Source organism: Ambystoma mexicanum, chromosome 3q (genome assembly GCF_040938575.1).
Source record: "Ambystoma mexicanum isolate Mex_15411 chromosome 3q, UKY_AmexF1_1, whole genome shotgun sequence".
NCBI lineage: Eukaryota > Metazoa > Chordata > Amphibia > Caudata > Ambystomatidae > Ambystoma > Ambystoma mexicanum.
The window spans coordinates 730,903,367-730,916,316 of record NC_090926.1 but is presented as its reverse complement, the minus strand read 5'-3'; the positions used below and the strand labels follow the sequence as shown (position 1 = coordinate 730,916,316).

At 44.7% G+C, this 12,950-nt stretch overlaps 1 protein-coding gene across 2 annotated transcripts in view; it reads left to right on the top strand.

The window, feature by feature from the left end:
- MFSD11 (major facilitator superfamily domain containing 11) overlaps positions 1–12,950 on the top strand; it is a 1,014,059-nt gene that overhangs the window by 515,295 nt on the left and 485,814 nt on the right. For both annotated transcript variants that reach the window (XM_069654654.1, XM_069654655.1), the window contains exon 8: positions 8,621–8,771. In XM_069654654.1, the coding sequence (XP_069510755.1) occupies positions 8,621–8,771 (151 nt within the window). The remainder of the gene's footprint in view (positions 1–8,620; positions 8,772–12,950) is intronic.

Sequence of the window (12,950 nt, the reverse complement as noted above, 5' to 3'; positions counted from 1 at the left end):
GTGAGCCAGCAGCGCCACCCCACTTGCGACAGCCAACGTGGCGTCAGGCCACTCTCAGTGCTCAGGGGCCACTTCAGCCATATTTGGGTATATCCTTATCACACACCACACTTCTAGAATGGGCTGTCCCCTCCCACGTACCTGCGCCCATGCGGTATTGCTCAGCCAGCCCCTGCCGTGTTTCTTTCAGTGGCCGCTGGTTAGGTGCACACACTGACCCTGCTCTCCCCCACTCCGTTGGCTCCTGGGCCTACTGGCCCACAGTCTTGTATGAGGTGCTTCCCACTGGCTCCTTGGCACTTGTGGATGTGTCCAGCAGCTGGTCAGCCCCCCTTTGTCATCAGGCCACCCTGTTCGGGTCCCCCCCTGCTAGCATGTGCTATGCTTGCTGTCAGGTGTAGCGACCCACGTTCAAGTTATTATGCTGCAACATTTGGTGCTGTGGGCTTAGAAAATCCAAGATGGCCGAAAAGTCCACAATTGTGCCAGAATCCAGGAAAACAGTGCAGTTTTTGCGCACACCAAAATGGTTGCCTGACCCGCCACCCACCAGTGCGAGCGTGATGGGCCAGAAGCGCCATGAGCGAAATCAGTGCCAAGGAATATGGTGCTGTTCAAAATCCGTTTTAATTAATGTCAGAAATTGTTAAAATCATGGGCACGAAACCACCAAACAAAGAATCCAACTTCTGGTTGGGTGTTCTACATTACTCTACTGCAGAATCTCCATTAATACAATGTTAGCAAGGATCATATGCTATCAAGTAAAATCCCCTTTTTGAAATGTATTAATTCAAGACAGCTCCCAAAAATGGGTGCAGTACCGGTGTTTGACACTGACCGGCGCTAGCGATCTAAACTCTGACAAGAGACCTGCATTTCAGGAGCTGAAAAGGAATCTAAGCCAGCTGGGACTTCAAAGCCTTGCTGGTTAATGAGAATTCTTAACACCTACTGTTCCCGGGCCCTATACTAGAAGGCAGTCTGATTTAATTAAAAGTTCAAGAGGCCTCTGTCCATGGGAAACATTCACATCTTCCCTTACCAGCAACAGCACAGGAGATCACATGGTCGTGTTAACCAGATGCAGAGTAGCACCCTGGTCTGCTGACATCAGACAACACAATAGACTCTTTCTACTGAATAGGATATGCTGATTTGAGGTGTAATTGTCAACAGTTGCTCTGGGGGAAGGCAAGACATTTGATCTCTGAGTCAAGCCAAGCTCCTGGGGGCTGACCAGACTGGGATGTGAAATCCATTGGAGGCAAATGTATGTTTTATTAAATTGCTTATAACATATTGTATCTCCTATACAGAAATGTACAATTTGGGGATTCTTAATATGAGAAATGTTCCCACAATTTGAGACTAAGCTCAACTCTGTGGTATGTTCTGGGGGTAGTAGCGGAAAATAGGGTATTACTCCAAATGTCTGTATGTTAAAAATCTGACACTTCATCATCTGATGCCCATATTCCTTGTGCACAGTTGTGTAAATTCTGGAAAAGTTTAGAGATTGTGTTCTGGAGGAAAAGGGCAGAATTCTGTCAGAAGTGAACACAACATCTTACAAAGACAGGGATCGGATGGTTTGGCGCTACATAAAATATGTTAACTGGACATATAATATCAGAAAAATTGTACATAGATAAATATGCATTTAAGTCAAGAATAGATTTGTGTGCAAAGTGACAAGGGGAGTGTTCTTTCTGTATGCCATAAAAATGATGCCTGATGACACAGGATGACTCACAATTCAGTTCCCCAGTCAGGCGACGGAGAATCCTCTAGCCTATCAGGATCCTCAGAGGGTTGGGCATAGAAAGTCAGCCTTCCCACCCACTTTCAAAAGACATAAAAACAGTCACTGAGACCTAGGTGGGATCTGCTCTTTCCACTTTCTTACAAAGCACTTTGACGGACGACTTCAAATTCAGGCAATATCCAGAGACCAGAACTTAGAAAACCAGACTCCAGATTCCAGTACTTTGAAGCAGAAGGCCTACTGCAAGCTAAAAGTATTCTCAGCTGGCCTTACAATTTTGCAAACTGATTTACCCCAGACTTCCAAGGGACACATCAGAATAAAACAGCCTGGCTGTGATGTTTGATTCTAGCCAAGAACTTCTGCTAGAACCAAACCCAGAGAGCAGTGCTGTATCCAGAACCGCAGACCAGACCAGACCGCTGTGCAGTGCCAATAACTTTTGCCAGAACCAGAAACCCAGACCAGCAGAGCAGAGAGAACCGCAGCTAAACCTGTTGACCAGATCTGTGACGAGGCCCATTCCTTCCAAAATTAGGAGCGAGTATCCAGCCAGAGCTGTGCAAAACCAATCTCTTAGTTTAAAATAATCTAATTCAAACCATTTACACCTATTTAGAACTGCATAGAAATTGTGTGTCCATTCTGTGATTTCAAACCTGTGAAAGTGTCATTTGTCATTTGAATCTTACTTTATTTCTGAGAATCTACCTCCACTAAATCATCCGTATCTTTTGAACCGCATGTCCTTGGAGCGAGATTTAACTTTCATTTTAAAGCTAAGAACCTACGCTTTCCAACATTTCCTTATAGTTTTTCCGTAATCGCGATCGACGCACTCGGAAAAAGTGCCGCGAATTGCAGTTTGACTCAAGTTTTACCACACGTGAAAAATAGCCGTCTCTTACTTGCAACTGCTGAATTTCATTTTCAACCTGATAATCGCTTGTGTATCCTTGCTAGTGTTGACCTGAACTAATTCAAAAAAGTAGCTGTCACCTACCCTGAATCCCTATGGGGAATTAAAATCAATTTAGCATATTTTTTTCACTTCATTGCAAATCCCATTTAAAAGTATTTCTGCCTGTTTAAAAGCATACCGGTTGCTCTAAGCTTGCTAGGGGGAACTGAACTGCGTTTGATTGTATTCCTGAAAACCTGTGTGCTCTCTTTTCCATCTCTTTATATTGCATAGGGGGTGAGTGAATTGTCAAAAGAAAAAGTGATCATATTATCTCTTGTTGAAACCATATCAGTTTATTTCTGTGCTGCATTCTTTCCATCATTGCTTTTCCTTGAAACCATAAAATTATTCTCTGCTACCTTATCCTTTCTATCCTAATTTTTTTATACTAACTCCTCACTGATTGAAAAGAGTGTGCAATTGTAACATTACTCATTGTTGATCAACATTATATTCATACGTGTGCTATCAAATATTAATTTATTCATAAGTGTGATATATATATATTGTTTAATTTTCCAAATACATCTTTTAATTTGCAAAACAAACCTACTTCTTGGCTCAGTGAGGTCAGGATGATTCAAAGAGAGGGGCGTTATGCAAGGGTTTATCATCCAGATCTATGAACTTGTCATACAAATATATAAATAAGGGCTTCCCTTGGGCATCCCAGACTAGGCATTGACTTAGTTGGAGTGCTGAATTGAAGTCACTTAACATTGCTGCTTCCTCAGTGTGTGTGCAGCAGTTGGTGTGCCACGCAGGGGCTCGTGCTCCCCGGCCCCCTCTTGGGCCTCATGTGCCAATTCCCAGTCAATATATGCGCCCAGTTGCTTGGGTGCTCTAATTTACTCACTCCGGCCCGTGCTCTGCACAAACATCCGCTCCAGAGCAGCGGCCGTAATATGGAGCTGGGGGCCCGTGTCTGGCAGCCCGTTTCCGGGCCGTTCACCCTCTTCAGCTGCGCTAGAGCGACCTCCCCAAACACTGCAGTCTTCGATTGGGGCGAGCTATTGGCCACCTCTCCTGGGTGCAGCAGAGACCGCTCCGCCCGCTCTGGGTTTATACCGGGTCCGGTCCCAGCCCTCCGGTATTCCGGGCTTCTGCGGGGGCCGACGTGTTGTGTCCCGCCCTCTCCTGGGCTCCGGTGGTGCGAGGCCTCCGCTCTGCCGGGGGTCCGCCCGCGTAGCGCAGCACGCGCCGGGTCACTGTGCTGCCAGCTTTCTTCGGTGCTGACAGCGCTGCCGCGGTCCCGCTTTTCCGGCACTCCTCAGTGCTCGGCAGTCGGGGGCAGCGCTGTCTCTCACTGTGCTCCCACTCGCCACGGGCCACAGTGCTCGTGTCTGGGTCCGCGAAATGGGACCCCGTTTCTGTACCTTGGCAGGGCTCAGGCAGCCATTTAGTGCATCCTCCGCAGCACCAGTGCACTCCGCCGCTGCAGCACATCTTGTGGGTCCCCTCCAGCCAGCCGTGTCATATCCCCCATGGGCTAGTCTCCGCAGGCAGTTCAGCGTCATGGCAGACTCGAGCCCGGCCACAGCTGCAGGTTTTTCTTTTCGCGGCTCCCTGTCACTTTATGGTCCTTTGTCTGCCGCCGGCCATCTTGTCCACCTTCACAACGCGGGCATCCAGTTTTTCGTGGGCCGCTGCATCTTGCTCATTTAGCTACTGCTTGCATTTTCTAGTGCCCAGTATATGCTCCAGCTATTCACGAGTCCGTGGGTATGCTGTTGGCAGTCTGATATTCCTGCAAACCTCATTTCTCCCCTAGGATCGATGTCGGATCACGGGAGCTCCTCCAGCGCACGTCCTTCTACACGGCCATCAAGCCACGCCCCCCACCTCTATCCCAGTTTTATCCTTTTGTACGGCTTCTGCCATCTGTGGAGGATTTCTTAGGCCCTTGTTGGCAGTTATCTGTTCGGGTTCAAGCTGATGTATTGAGCTACTAGGGAACAGGCTTCCTATGGTGTTCCTCATTGCAGACATTGGTAAAGTATAGTTTAGGTTACCCTGAAGCAAGTCACGAATGGGATGACTGAGCGGAGTTGAAGCTCCCATTTCAAAGTTTACAGGGTCCGGGTCCTCAGTCAGCCCTGATCAGGTGGGTAATTGAAAATCAGCGGTGTAGACGCTTTTTAGTGGAATAAAAACGCATCTCCCCGATTTATAACGTTTAAATGTACTTTTCCCTGCAAGTTTGTTCAACTGGATTAGAGCTGCAGAGCCATCCATAGAAGAAGCAATAGAGCTCATATCCTGGGGAGTGCTCCATAAATTATACAATTTTGACATTTTTGGTAATACTAGCACGTTTCAGTGGATTTGTGGGTCAAAGGCTATGCGCCCGCAGTCCCCACGAGAATGTGCTGTCGATTTTAGGTTCCGTTTTTAAAACCCACACCTCAGTAAATCACAAAGAGAAAGAGGAGGCCAAGGCTGTGATAACAGTAGTTCACAACACACAACCCACCCATGATTTCCCCCCAATCTTATTCCTCCTGCAGTGGACTCCTAAATTGCTCAGTGTGCCTCTGAGCACTGGACGTTAGTGCTCGGCACCAATCAAGTCTAAAATCTATTCAGACTATTAAACCGACACTTAGCCGGTCTATGCCAAAAGTGCCAACGTGCCAAAATTACTGCTCCAGGCTCTAGGGTCCGCAGCGGCACAGGAGGGTGACAATAGGCACTGGGCACTGCGTACTGGGCAGCACGACCCAAAAGATGACCTTACCCGGGACACCTATCCTCGACAGCCCGGCCCTCCAGCCGTGATCGTGACCGAACCCAGTAAACCAAGTAGCCCAGTAGCCACTCCGTCATCGAGCTCGGCCCGCCTGCTGAATCTCACAGCGGCTCGCTGCTCGGGGTTCTTGGAGTCGAAAATATTAGGGGAAAGAACCTCAAGTGCACGGTTAGGTGTCAAGCCGCACCGCTCAGACACAATACGCAACTCAACGAGGCCTCTTCTGACACACCACAGTCCTTGGCTCCTTCAACGAAGCAGCACCAGTGAAGTCAGCACAGACGGTGAGTTGGGGAGACTGATACCAGACTGGACTCTGTTGAAGCCAAGGTTGCAAGCAGCAACATGGTATAGTGAAAACAAGAGAACAGTGTGTGAAGGATATTTGGCAAGAAACGCGAACACAGATCCGCAGATGAGTGTTTGAACTTTGAAGCCAAGATCTGATACCGTAGACTGAGTGATTCGGCACCACATGGGTGCTCATTCGAACGTCTCTGTTCGTTATCCAGCTGAAAGGTGGCAAATGTGAAGAGTGATACAGAATTGAATTGTGAAGTCGAAGTGGTTCTGCAATGGGTCAAGCAAAACCCTGTGCACATTCGAAAGTCTTTGATAGTTGTTGGAAAGATGTATGAAGTTGATCTGATCCTGGCTTAAGGGGATCCGAGATCTGATCCCGGCTGAGGGGGATCCGAGATCTGATCCCGGCTGAGAGCCATCCGGGGTGAACAGTGAGTCACCCAAAAGAATATCCTACGAGAAATTGAATACATAAATCATTTACAAGCACTGTGAGAGGATCTCAGCCCGGAGAGGGTGACAAAGGTGAATAGTGAATCCCCTAAGAAATTGAGTACTTGTGAAAATCTGAAAGAGGAAAATAACTCATCGTTTTGTTTGTTTTGTTGCATCAGGCCCTCTGAATGAAGAGACTTTGAAAGACAAAGAGACTTGGGCATGGAAGGTCCTGATGCCAAGGATTGAACTGTATCCCGTGCTACAGAAGCCGTAGACTGTGCTAAGCTGGAGTGTACCGTGTTGTCCCGTGCTGAAAACATGGGAAAGGGAGGCCAATGGCCTGAACATCCTGACATATTATTTTGTGAACACTTCTTTCTTTTCGTAACATTGTTTGCCACCCTATTTGTATTTAGAGGTCAGGATTGGCAATTGGTTTATTAGTATAGGCAGGACACTACTAGGACTGCGTTATTATTTGATGGTTGTAGCTTGCTCCCATCTGTAGATTTAGGATTAGAGGGGCGTTTTTACAACCCACTTTTTGAAATTCAATAAACACCCTTGAACTGTGTCACTTGTCTGTCTTAATGTTGATACCAGACATGCGCACACATTCAGTACATATGCTGTACACTAAAATGCAGTAAAAGCTGTTTTGTCAAGTAAAGAAGTGAAATTATAGCATGTAAAATGAGCAAAACAGGCGATTAAAAAAAATATTCACTCTGCCTTTTAGTTATAAGGCACCCACCTATCTTTAGCAGTCCTTCCATATAAGGTAAGTAGGTCCAGTGTATCAAAGTTGCTTAACGGGCAAGTACCTGAAAGGGGACTTGAAAGTCTCAAATGTTCATTGTGCAATCTTTGGCAAGCAACAGGTTTGTAAGATCTGTATTTTGAAAGGCACCTTTTGGAATAACAGGTAAAATAAGAAATTCAGGGGTAGGCTCTCGATCCTTCCACAGAAGGGGCGACCCTGGAGGGAATCTTGCGCTAAAATTCCACCAATCAGTCGGGTAAGAGAAGTATTTAGGGAGTTGACTTTATGCCCATTTAATCCCTATGGCAGGAGGTGGGCATGAAAAGATGAAAGTACTCTTGCGCCTGTGCCTCAGACATACCCAAGTGACCAACCCGAATCGGTTTCTGGGACGGCTGAAACGGCCTATGGTAAGTGTATCCAGAAGGGTGTCCTGAGAAGGGTAGTGTATATGTCAAGGGAAATATGCACACGGTCACACAAGGAGTAGATGTGTATGAAACAGCGTGCACTTGAGAGCCAAGATTCATTCACAGCACCCAGGGTGTGCAAGTAGTTTGTGATCTGAATACACATATGTAAAAGGGATATTTGGTAAGAAGTTAGAAGCTTCTTGTTATTGCAAGAGGTTGGCAATGTCCTTGCCCATAATTGTTGTTAAGGGTACTGTCAATGCTAAGCCAACATATAGGCCATGCAATGACTGGATCTGTGAACTGACACTCTTGTTGTTCTATATGGTAACTTAAAGACCATACTCTTGCGGACGATTAACGGTCCCTGGAATTTCAGTGAAGCCTACTAAGCCTGATGATCAACAGCAAAGGGAGGTTAACTGAATAGGGCTTACAGGATGGTGAGGAAATCCTACGCATTCAAACGAGCTGGGCACACCACACCCAAAAATCAATAGGATACCAGGAGAGAATTGCAAGAGAAAACCAGGAACAGACTCCAAGAGGAAGTGAAATAGGAGCAGGGAAAACTAAATTTCAAGCCCAAAACATCCTCCCTCTCCACCGAGGAAAGATAAAAAGGTAACAAAATAGGAATTCTCTCAATTATGGGGTGTTTCAAGGATTGGGTCTGCATTGCAGAACAGAGCAAAGTCAAAGAAATCTAGAACACAGAAACTGGGCTGCACCGAAAAGGGAAAGCACTGAAAAGTGTGGACTGAAAAACAGAGGTAGCCAAAAAAGGAATTCATGATGCAGAAAATACTAATAAACACACTAAATTCTAAATCTAGGGATCCAGTAACCAGAAATAAGGAACTAGAAACTACGAATTGAGAAGCAGGAGCAAGGAGCAAAGGACCAGCTGCAAACTGTAACACTGCAACAATGAACAGGACTGGACTGAAGCAAATCTCTGGATGGCCTATTTATGATGTATGCTATTGGTGTGGGAGTGATGCGGAATCCATATGTTTTATTAATGAATTTCCAGAGGTTTTACAAAACACACACTACCACTCAGATACAAACGTGTTGATGAGATTCTGCAAACCTGTTCAGCTGTTGTAGCGAAGCAAAAGCTAAATGTTATGACTTACTTATGGAGTCTAGTTAAGTATCTTTCTTTAAAGTGGCTTTCTGTTTAATATTCTGGCTCTGCCCCCTTATCTCCCTACAGAAGCTGAACGTAAACCAGTATTCATTGCACTGACTGTGATCAGCCTGGTGGGCACTGTGCTGCTCTTCATTATCCGGAATCCTAACTCGTTCAGCACTGATGCAGAAGACGAAGTCTCGGAGGGCAGCCGAAGTGGAGAGGCCCGTAGTGTGTAAGTGATTTCACTGCTCCTGCCAAGCTGCCTATGTTTGCACGGCTTTTAGGCAGGGACTTTGCTTTAAGGGGTTACAATCTAGTGGACTCTATACTATGTTAGGCTTGTTTGAACTTTTACATCAAACTGCATGTCCTTTCACAAGGACATTATCGATCCAATTCCCAAACAACCAAGCAGTTTTAAATCGCCCCTTATCCGGTAACAACACCACCTGCAATGGCTTTCTTGGAAACCTAATTGATCAGATCACGTCCAATCTATCCAACACCTCGCACCAGAACTGCTGCGCTTGGTAGCAATACCACAACATATGAACAGGTGTTCCCTTTTCCTTTCCACATCCCCGACATATCTCACCATCTAGCAATCCCAACTTGCACAGACGTTCAGGTGTCCCAATACAGCTGTCCTAAAGGTTTCTTATGTATAAGACTTAACTTAAGGTCTAACTTACTCTTATAGCCCACCTGCCACATATGTCTCCACTCCCGTTCTATAATTGTACACCTCAATTCTCCTTCCCACTAATTTCTTCCACAAATCGACAGCAAACATTGGCATGAGGTTCAGAAATGTGGAAACCAAACGTGGCGATGTGTGGAAGATGGAATAGGCGGCTGGATTCTCCTCTAGTGGTATAGACAACATATTTAATACTCTATCAAACGCTTTCTCAGCATCCAAAAACACTAAACCTCTGTTTAAAGATTCATTTTGATGTTGACTTATGTCAACAAGCGTTCTGATGTCTTACCCAAATCTATTTTTCATAAACCCTACCTGTGATTCATGGATTATCTTTTCGATATAACTATCCAACCTATTTGCAATCATTTTTGCACATTTCTTACATCCACATTCAATAAGGATATCGCCTGTAATTTCCACATTTTTTATTGTCTCTCCCTTCCTTGGGGATAAGCGTACTCATGGCCTCACTCATCGATTGTTTAATTCCTTTTTGCAAGGGGGACGGGGGGAGTTGTGCCATAATGGGAGCTGGGAAAGAGTCAAACTTCCTATAAAACCCACCTGGCAGGCCATCCAATCCGGGGGATTTCCCTACCTTCAGTTGCTCTATTGCCAACTAAACCTCATTTACATCAATTTCGGCCTCAAGAGACATACTATCTTCTGGCACTAGCTTGGTCATATCTATAAGTTCAAATAAACCCTGCAAATCCGATTGCGAGACAGACGCCTCCGCCATATATAACTTATATTTTTTGAAGCTCTTACAGATCGCAGCATTCTTCCACACTAACTGGCCAACTTCATTCTCAACACCCTGAGCAAATGACATCCCCCTCATGCCCTTCAATTTATTAGCCAATAATCGTCCACTCTTGTCTCCACTTTCCCAATATTTCTGCCTCATAAAGAAAAGACCTCATTCTGCCATCAGATTGGTTTTACTTGCTAATGCTTCTTGGACATGATTCATTTCTACCCTATCTTTTGCTTTCCATGATTGTGCATATTTTTGTTGCAGACTTGACAGTTTGGCTTCCAACATTTTCAGCTCACCCAAGCATTTCTTCCTGAGACGTGAGTTTCTATTAATCAATTCTCCCCTAATCGTGGCCTTAACGCTGTCGCACACTATTTTTAGGTCTGCAGATCTTTCATTCTCCTCAAAGAATAGTTTCATACGTGACAAAGTCCCTTCAACCACGTTTTCTTTTTTCTTTTCTCCAAAATCTGTCTTCAAACGCCAGCGCTGAAAAGATGCTACCTCTTTGCCAGTGTTCAAATGAAGATCAACCAGTGCATAATCCGAAATCTCCCATTCCCTAATATTCACATCAAGAGTCTAATCTATTAGTGTTTTAGTCATCAATATATAATCTAATCTGGGGAATCAGTCATGAACTGGAGAAAAAAAGGTAAATTCTTTCTGCTGGATGCATTTCTCTCCATATGTCGACTAGATCAAACATTTCAAGAAAACCCTCAAATTCATTGCCTGCCCTCATATTTGTAAATCTGCACAAACGTACTCTGTCTATTCTGTGATCACGAATACAATCGAAATCACCTTCCAAAATGATTGTGTCCCCCTGCATTTCACACAATAGCTTTGAGATTCCATCAAAAAAACCTTTTCCTGATGAACATAAAACACACGTAAGGTGATTGACTTCTCATTGTAAAGTATGTCCGCAAAAATCTTTCGACCTTACCCAACCCCTTTGATTTCGTTGAATAACAATTGGACAATTCTCTGATACCTTGAATTAGTCAGAAACAGTCTTGCTTCTACTGTTAAATGAGTCTCTTGCAAGAACACTATATCCGCCTTCGCCCTCCATAACCGTTTCATCACCTTTCTTCTTTTTCGAGGGCATTTTAAATCCTTTACATTCCATGTTATTATTGTCCGCTTGCTCATCTCCTTTTCTACCCAACAATTAGTTTTCCTTTCCTATACTCTCAGGTTGATAAACCATCGCAGTTTTGACCTCATCTATCATGTATTATCAACTTAAGCAATTATCGCAGCTGTAATAAGCACTGTAATATGGTTAGAAGCAATATATTTTTATACACCAATTGTATGGGTATAAGCAAGCAACCAGTATGATTACAAGATAATGGATAAAACAGACAGGTTACTTTTTCTTGATAATACAACTCAGAAGAGAGATTGGGCATGTCCATTTCGCCATGTTACGGGCAAATAACAATCCAGCCCTGCCTCCTTTTACTTGCATTCTGTCACTTGCACCCCCTCATTTTAGATTTTATTTTTATAATCTTTATACTTTTAAACACAACCAAGAATTGGAACAAACACACCCTCATTTTTAATGGAAAAACAAACTAAATGTTCCAGAAAACAAACTATATAGGATGCCCCCCCTCACGTCTGACATGCGCCACAAATGTTTTTGGTTCTCCAATTCATGCATACTCCATTATTTGTATTGTGTACTGCATGTTGACCTGCAATAAAGGCAAACATTGTGTAATGGGACCTGTGTGTAGCCCATCCAGTCCAGAATGTTTTCTATTCTGGTACCTACAGTTTTGCATTTATAGTGTCGAAAGCATGAAGTATGGTTACAGAATGCAAAGAGAAATGCATGGCCTGAGGGACTCTGCTTCAAAACTCTGCGCAGGGAAATATAGTGGTATGAAAGTAGCTGTCAAGTAGACGCTCTACTTTTTAACCAATGGGACTTCAAATCTGGGGATTTGGGTGCCCAAATTAGTAGGTCAGAAATATTCTCCTGCAATTTGAGTTCCCTGACATTTTATTGCTTGCCCCACTGGTTAACTGATCCAATTTCTTCACAGTGAGCCCTCATTCAGGGCCTCCATGACTTTTTAACTCTGTGTAACATTCCCCTGGGTGTCTCAAAGACTCCCAGGTTTGCGTCGGCCAAAGGCACCGAATAGTCTATTGCCCCAAGCAGACTGACCTGCTCAGTTCCTTGTGTAACTTACTGGTTACAGCTTTGTGTGTATTTTTATAAGACTGCACACAATTTACTTTTTGGGGAACCAAAGGCTTGTTCCCTGCTGGTCTCCATTAAAATGGCAACTGTTTCTGAATCCCAATGAGACTATACAAGTGTTTTGCTTTTCTGTCACGTGTAATTACCCTAAGGACCACTTACCAGATTACACCAACCAAAAGTTATTGGACTCAGGGAGGCAATAACCCACACTTGGACCACTAGTTAGACTATAATCGGCTCTTAACAGGCCCTTTATTCACATAAAATATAAACATGCACACACAACTCTGTAAATGAATAGGGTTGGTTATACATAGACACATACAGAAGTAAGAATAGACCACTTAAATCAGCGTTGGTGTCGTCGAAGGAGAAAACGTAATCTCTTCCCCCACAACACTACCCAGCCCCAAGGCAGGTAAGCAGAGAGATCGCACAGGCTAACATGGTCTGGAGCGGAGCGTCCTCCCACTCAGCGAGACTTCATCAATCGGGGTTCCAATTCTAATTCTACTATCCAAATGCCTCTTCTTTTATGAGGAACAAATCCCTGCCCACCTCGGGTTGCCAATCGTCCCTGGCCGAAGGACAGACAGCAAGCATGGGGGGCACAAGGCATACAAATGCAGTTAATAGTGGGAAAACCCAGGCCGTCTCACGCGCTCGTTCCCAGCACCCCTTATCACTGCACAAGCACAACTCGGACTCC